Here is an 8,054-nt window from a genome sequence, read left to right as displayed (position 1 = left end):
TCCTGTAAAAAATTTCAAACTCACTAGTGAATATATACACATTCTAAAAAGGTGTTTTTGTAATAAAAGCAATCACATTAAAAATAATAACCTTGAGTGACTTTGACATTGAAGTAGGATGAATATTTAATGAAGATTAAAGTACTGTTTCACTATGTCTGTGGGAAAATTAATCAATTCTGTGAGGAATTTATCAGAGTTTCACCATTAGAATTTCCCTTTAAATCATTTGAATACTATTCTCTGTCTCTAGTTACACTGGATTTTCAATTCCTGAAATTCCCTCTACATCTTCCATGCTGTCCCACCCAAATCCCTCCTGCTCTTTCTACCTCCTCCCATGAATCATTCCGGTTTCAAACTAAACCATGTCAAGCTCAAGGATACCTGCTTTGTTCCCAGGACCAAATAAAGTCACTTGCTCAGCACATTTTAGGTTTTCTTTTTTCTCCCAATACGATATCCTTCTATCTATCAATTGATCAAGTTATTGCTTGTTATTCGTTTTTATTCTAGAATGTATCCTCATTATAATGATGTCTTGTTCAGTACTATATTTTCCTATAACAGTTAGTATTAGAAAATGTATTTCTTGAGTGAATGTATAGTATTCATGTTTCACAATACTCATAATGATTTTCAATTGTGGAAAACTGAAGCCAACCTAAATATAAACAATAGGAGAAAGGCAAATACATATTGCATATCTGTAAGAAGAGCTATCATGCATCCTTCAAAAATGATGATTACAAATGCTTTTTTTAAAACATGGGAAAGTAAATAAATTTGAACGCAAATGATAAAAAGAGCATACAATAGTTGCTTATACAGTATAATTTCAAATAAAGCAGCCTGGGAAATTTGGTTGAAATTGGGTAGTGGTATTAGTTTTTTGTGTTTATTTTTGTTTAGCTTTTTTTCCTATTACCTTTTAATTTTCTGTACATTACAAAGATATTACTTTAAATATATAAAAATGCAGATTTGGAAACCTCACATAGAAAATGAGTTAAGCCTTAGTAGGTGGAAGTAGTGGTGTACACCTACAAACATAGTTAATACACAGGCAAGAGGATCGTGAGCTTGAGGCAAGCCTGAGCAAATTCATGAGAACTTACCTCAAAAACAAAATAAAGGGCTGGAGGTGTGGCTCAAGTGGTGGAGCCACTAGCAAGTGTAGGGCCATGATTTCAAATCCCAGTACCACCAACAAAGAAAATGTACTCAATAACAAAATGAAAAAGGAAAAGGGCTACACAGCTCAAGTGGCACAGCATTTGCCTGACAAGCAGGAGGCCCTGGATTCAATCCTCTGTCCTGCTAACTAACTAAGCAAATAATAAACAAACAGAAAATGAATTAAGCCTTTATATTTAGCAATATCTAGACATCAGGCAGTAAGCATAAGATAAGTGTATTATTGTAATTTGTCAAAATAAGTCACTCATTTCACATACATGGCTAGACCTAAAAATTAACTTTAAAAGTTGATTTCAAATATCAATATTTCAAATATATGTCTGTGAGTGTAAGTTTGTGTATATGAGTGTGTGTATGTGTGTGTGTGTGTGTGTGTGTGTGTGTGTGTGTGTGTTTATACAGATTCCACCTGGGGTTCACTCTTTTCCCTTGGTCAGAGGCTATGTTGAGTCCTTTGGATTTGCTCTTCTAGCAGAATCTTGACTCAACTCTAATTGGTTCTAATCTCAAATCACTGGATTTGAAGAGTGTATTGACTCATTTAATCATGGCTCAGATCCCCTGTCCCCCCAGATAGACCCATTTCCTGGCTACTTTTCACAGAAGCACATCTACTATTATGACTATTGTTATTACATCATACATCCATTCATAAAAAAGAACATTAGCATTTAAACACTGAGAATAAAAGCGATTTTCTGAATAATTAAAATCATCCATAGAAGAAGCATCCTTTCTGTTCCTCAATTCCATGTTATAAATGCCAAGACCCTAACTTTCTGCCTTGGTTTTTTAATTTGGGTCTTCTTGGAAAATGGGTGTCAATTCTTCAGGAAAGTTAGATGAAGCACAACGAAAAGTTTTTTTTCTCTGAGATGTAGTTCAAACAATTATGGAAAATTTCAAGGATGTTCAGTAACACAGTTAAAAACCAATGCAAGTGAAAAATGTCTTCAAGGATTTCCTCACTAGATTATTCTCCTAGGACATCCATTTCTCTGCAAGTCTGTCTATGTTGCTCTGAGATGTTTTCCTTTCTCATGGCATGGTAATTGCTGCAGTACCCTCAACGAGGCTTGCTTTAGTTTGCTGTTTCCTAGAATTAGGAGAAATGAGTGACCAGAGGGAAAGATGGATGTGAGTGTCAAACCAAAAATAAATAGAAGCTTGTTTTAGTCCATAAAAAAACATGATATTTCTACTGCAATGCCTATAAAATACAAGATAAAGAGGATGATAAAAGGTATTAAAACTTTCATTGCTTTCACATGAGCTTCTGTGCTGAGGTCTCTGGATCCTGTGGCATTCAACTGCATCCGTCTTTTGTGTCTCCAAAGGGAAAGGATTAACAGGAAACATGGAATCAGGGCTATTACAAAGAAGAAAACAGCTCCCAGTTGGAGAAAAATGTGGTTAATAAAGAACTCAGCTTTACTTAGGTGGAGTCTCCAGGAATTGTTTTTATGCTGCACTTCATTAGCATTCATCATCTTCATAATTTGTGGAAAAGCAAATAACCATGACATGAATAAGCACCCTAGCAAAAAGATCAAAACCATATTGACTCTTCTCTTAAGCCAGAGAAAAATTGAGTGGGAAAAATTTGCTATTTTCAGGAAATAAACGACGCCGAGAATGCTAGCAAACCATATATTGGAGAGATTGAGAATTAACCATAAGTAACCAATATATTCAATTACATTACCAGAGGTATACATATGTGGAGAGAATATCACTATATATCCATCTACTGTTATTAACCATATCATACAAATTCTGGCAATAGCCAAGCCAGTGAGAATGAAGTCAATCTTGGAGAGCTTCTTATTATTGAGATAGTCAATGCAGTTTACAAGTCCAATAAATCCATTCCCTAAAATCCCCAGTACTATCTCACTAGCTACAACAAGAAGGAGGAGGCTTTCCACTACACTCAACATATCTGCCAGTCCTTAATATTGCTTCTGTTGCATCTATATTAGGTTACCTGCTGAAGAATGGGGGCTGCATTGGCTGCTTGATGGAAGAATGATTTCTCCTCTTCCTTCTTTAAGTAATTACTTAAAAATGTCCCAGGGATCTTTTGTGCTAGAATCAGGAATATCTTCATAGAGATTCTCTAGTTACTTCTATAAGACTTAGCTAGTATAGACAATGTATTTAGCTTGAGTGCCTCTTTGCACTTTGTTAATATGTAAATGAAAGCTTTGTTTCATGAATTTTACTGGTCCTTCTGAGATTATTTTGCATTTAATAAGTAGAACTGTGGGATAGGAGTGCCAGACATATACTTGCAGTATATAAAACACAGCAGAAGTCTGACATTAGACTTCATCTTTCCAATATCAAATCATCATCACTAGCTTGACGAGGTGGACCAGACACTTAGTCCCAGCTACTTGGAAGGCTGAGACAGGAGGATCACTTGATTCCAGCCTTTGCAACATAGGGAGGTGCCACCTCAACCTCTGCCTACTCCCTTCCTATAAAAAAACCCAAAAAAAAATCAACAAAAGAAAAATAACAATCATTTACATTATTTATAATCATAGTTTAAATATATAAAGAAAAAGAGTATATAGCAGTAATGAGTGTAGCCACTGTAACCATGGAAAAGTTAATTTTTAGTTAAAATGTAAGCTCAACTGTGAATACGGTAAATTTCTCTATTCTCTCACAAAGTCTTTTCTGTGTTTTGTATACTCATAGTTATTGCATTCATGAATGCAGAAGATCATGTTGATCATTTTTCAAATGAAAATCTCTTAGGAATATGTATTAGTTACTTTTCTTATTGCTGTGACAAAATACTCAACGCAGCAATTTAAGAGAGGAAAACTTACTTAGCTTATGATTTTGAAAGGCTCAGTGCATGGTCGCTTAGCCTCATGCATTTGGGCAGAACATTGTGGCTATGGGAGCATGTGGGCAAGAAAGTTTTTTTTTAACCTCTTAGTGAACAGGAAGCAGAAACCAGGAAAAAGCTGGGGGACCAGACAAAAACTTCAAAGGTATACCCACAGTGGCCTACTTCCTCCAGCTATGCCCCATCTCCTGAAGTTTGCAAATGTCCCAAGCATTAAACATATGAGTCTGTGGGGAACTCGTTTATTCAGTATTTTTCAAGTGTTTAAACATATGTAGCTCTCTCTGTCTAGTGAAAGTGACAGTAAAGTTTATTAGGAAAGGAATATGCTTTCAATAGACTAAAAGTGGATAGTCTCTAGAGAAAAAATGAGAATGATCACAAGCTCTCTTCAGGTCACTGAAAGAATAGAGGTATGTAGACTTATTTAAAGTTTTTTAAAGAGTTTACATTCTAATGCAGGAGGCAGGAAACACTCAAGTAAATCAATAAAATGATGTAAAAGTTAAAAATTCAAATCCAACATTTATTGAGCCTTTATGAGCCTTTATGACAGTCCCAGCTCTATGTTAAACACTGTTATGGGAATTTTCTCATTTCAATTTCACAATAAACCTTTAAGATAGGTATTATTTTATCTTCATTTTTATTTTTAAATTTTTATTATCATATTATGTTGTACTGGGGATACCTTGTGACATTTACAAAAGTGCTTACAATATATCTTAGTCAGATTTACCTTCTCCATTGTTCTACTTTATTCCTCCTCCCTCCTTCTTAGAATACTTTCAACAGGTCTCATTTTTTCATTTTCATACAGGAGTACTTAACTTCATTAGAAAAGAGAAAGGTTTCATCCATATTTATGTTATCGGGACTCCAGTGGATTACAATCACTTACTCAGCTCACAATGAAAAACTATCAGGCATAGGAATGGACCATGAATGATACTCAGCAAAATGCAACACACAAGCATAGACTTCACATGAACTGCATATATTGGAACTGACAGGTAAGAAATTATGTTGTGATGTTCCATCTATACATGAACTCTTTTAAAAAATAAAGGATGCAATTTCAGAAAAGAGACACAAGAGATACAGCAAAACATCCCAACTTGGAAGCAGAGAGCAGCCATCACGAAAAACCATTAATTGTCAATGCCTGGATGCTAGATTTTCCAGCCTTTAGAACTATGAGGAAATAAGTATCTATTGTTTACAAATTACTCGGTTTAAGGTAGCTTGTTATAACAGTGCAAATATACTAAAATACTCTCTCACAAAGAATTAATTAAACATGTAGATTAAAACATCAATAGGGGTATAGAAGACTTAGACAACACTTTCAAACACATTGATCTAAATGGCATTACAGAACATTACATATAAGTGAAGAATATGCTTTCTTTTTGAGTGCACATGGGACTTTGCCAAGATTTCAGATTTCCTAGCACAGCTGGGTAACACACTTCTTTGTTGACAAGATTCTAAAGAATTTTTATGGCCAAATCCTTTTATATATAAAATTCAACAACTGGAGATTAGTGAGTTTATATTTAACTAGCATTAGAAGAATTATGATTTGACTTTTCTCTCTCTCTTTTTTCTTTTTTGGGTAGGACTGTGGTTTGAATTCAGGGCTTCATGCTTGCAAAGCAAATGATCTACCACTTGAGTCATACCTCCAGTCCATTTTGCTCTGGTTATTTTGGAGACAGGGTCTCACAAACTATATGCCTCATCTGGCCTCGAATCTCTATGCTCCTGATCTCAGCCTCCCAAGTAGCTAGGATTATAGGCATGAGCTATAAGCTTGATTTGACTTACATATGAAGGAGGGTACATCTAGTTAGTCAAACTCACCACAGGTACATTCTTTTCTATGTCTTATCTATTTTAAAAGTCTGTAAGTTAGCAGGAGACTTTCTAAGGGAGTTTATCTTCATTTAACACATTAAACATAAGACTAGTTATTCTATTGACAAATCTTCATAACTACTCTAGTATTATCAGATGCCCTATAGGAACATTCTTACTATCAGGGTCAGCATAATTAAGCAATATGAGTAGTGAAAGTAAACTTAAGAGAGTAACAGCATACTCAACACATTAATCCTTGTCTCAGACTCTTCTTTGTAGAGGACCTACTCTAACATAGATTCACAGATCACAGTAAGAGTTTACTCTTTATAATAATAAATAATTAGGCTGTAAGCTGGATGAAAATACTTCCTTTGTACTCCTACACACATGTAAATACATTCAAACTGATAGTAGTTACTGGAGGTTGGGAATGATGGGGGAGAGGAGAGGGATAGAGAGAGGAGAACTATGTTCCAGTTAAATCATGAAGTGGGGATTTGTTCTTTACAGATCAACTATTCTTTCTATACAGGTTGCTTCTAGAGAGAGGTTACCTTATATGAGGCAGCTTTCTTCAGTCAATGGAACTTACTTCTTGGAAAGAGATGTAGTTGACTCATCAATAGCCCAAACTCCTGATAGCTAAGGGAATTAATTCATCAAGCTGAACATGTGGATCTGGTTTCATCCACTGCAGTCTGCTCCTTTTGCTTCTTGGATTCACTGGGTTCCTATCATAAACTGTAGCCCCTGTGAGTGCAGTTATTTGTGGCTTCCTGAGAAAATCTTTAACAAGGCTAGTGGAACTAACTACAGCATCGATATCTGCTGCTGGTCTTCACATTGCAATGTATACTCATCATCTCCTTCATCTACTATTGATTCTAGATTTTTATGATTTGGTCTAGGTGAGGAGGCATCCTCAATGGGATTGCCCAGATCTTCATTTCTGAGGTGTCAGAGTACCTGGTCACAATTCCTCCTTACACATGCTGGACACTGCTAAATGTGTCCGGCAACCAGGTTGTCAAATTAGTTGTATTAGTCAGGGTTCTTCAGAGAAATAGGAGATATTTTTCTATATATACCTATTATACCTATATCTACATCTGTCTATCTATCTATTTATCTCTCTATCTACAAAGAGAAAGAAAAAGAGAAGGGAGGAAGAGGGAGAGAGAGATTAAAAAAATTTTTTTTTGTAATTATGGGAGCTAGATAGTTTAAGGTCTGTAGGCAGGTGGAAGGCTGGAAATTCCATTAAGAGTTGATATTGCAGTCTTGTGTCCAAAGGCTGAATTTCAAGGCCAAATTTCTATATTATGGTCTGGATGAAGAATTATTTTTCCTTCAATACATCTTTCTTTGTTCTTCAGGACTTCAGTCACATAATAGCCCACCTATTTTACAGAAAATAATCTACTTTACTCAAAGTGTACTAATTTAAATGTTAAACTCTTCCAAAATGACCTTTATTTACATCAACATCTAAAGGGTCTGGGCCATTAATTAACATTTACCTACCTAAGTTGACAAGTAAAATTTACCCTCACAGCTCACCTGTTCCAACTTGGCACCCATACAAATCTCTTTAAAATGTACTTATTTTCCAAATAAAAGAAATAACAATCATACCTCCAACGTACCATGACATAACTACCTTGAGTACAACCAAAAACACACTACATAGTAACTGCTAGTTACTGTTGCATTGACAAAATACCTGAGAGAAACAACTTAAAAGGAGAAAAGATTTATTTTGATTCACATTTCTGAGATTTCAGTCCAAGTCACTTGGCTCCGTTGTATCCTGGCCTGTGATAAGGCAGAACATCATGGTGGAGAGGAAATAGTGAGCAAAGGTGTCCATCACATGGCAGTCAGGAGAGGGAGGCAGGGGTGCATCAGGGACAAATATGATCCTTAAGGTCACAACCCAAATGACTCACTTTCTTCAAGTAGGTCCTACCTCCTAAATTTCCATCACCATCTAATAGTCCATGATGCTATGAACCTATCAGTGGATTAATGTATTGATGAAGTTAAAGGCCTAATGATCAAGTTGCTTTCCCAAAACACCATCTCTGAACATTATTGCATTGGGGACCAAACCTTCACATGT

General features: G+C 35.6%; 1 protein-coding gene across 1 annotated transcript; it reads right to left on the bottom strand.

Annotated features, from left to right (window-relative positions):
• Positions 1-2,210: 2,210 nt before the first annotated feature.
• LOC109684834 (taste receptor type 2 member 10-like) lies at positions 2,211-3,140 on the bottom strand. Its single transcript, XM_020161405.1, is given in 1 exon segment — positions 2,211-3,140. A coding segment is annotated over 1 exon segment (930 nt).
• Between the last annotated feature and the right edge of the window lie 4,914 nt (positions 3,141-8,054).

This window comes from Castor canadensis, chromosome 6, assembly GCF_047511655.1.
Source record: "Castor canadensis chromosome 6, mCasCan1.hap1v2, whole genome shotgun sequence".
In the NCBI taxonomy this organism is placed as follows: Eukaryota; Metazoa; Chordata; class Mammalia; order Rodentia; family Castoridae; genus Castor; species Castor canadensis.
Note: the sequence above shows the minus strand (reverse complement) of the source record. Positions and strands in the feature narration are given on the sequence as shown.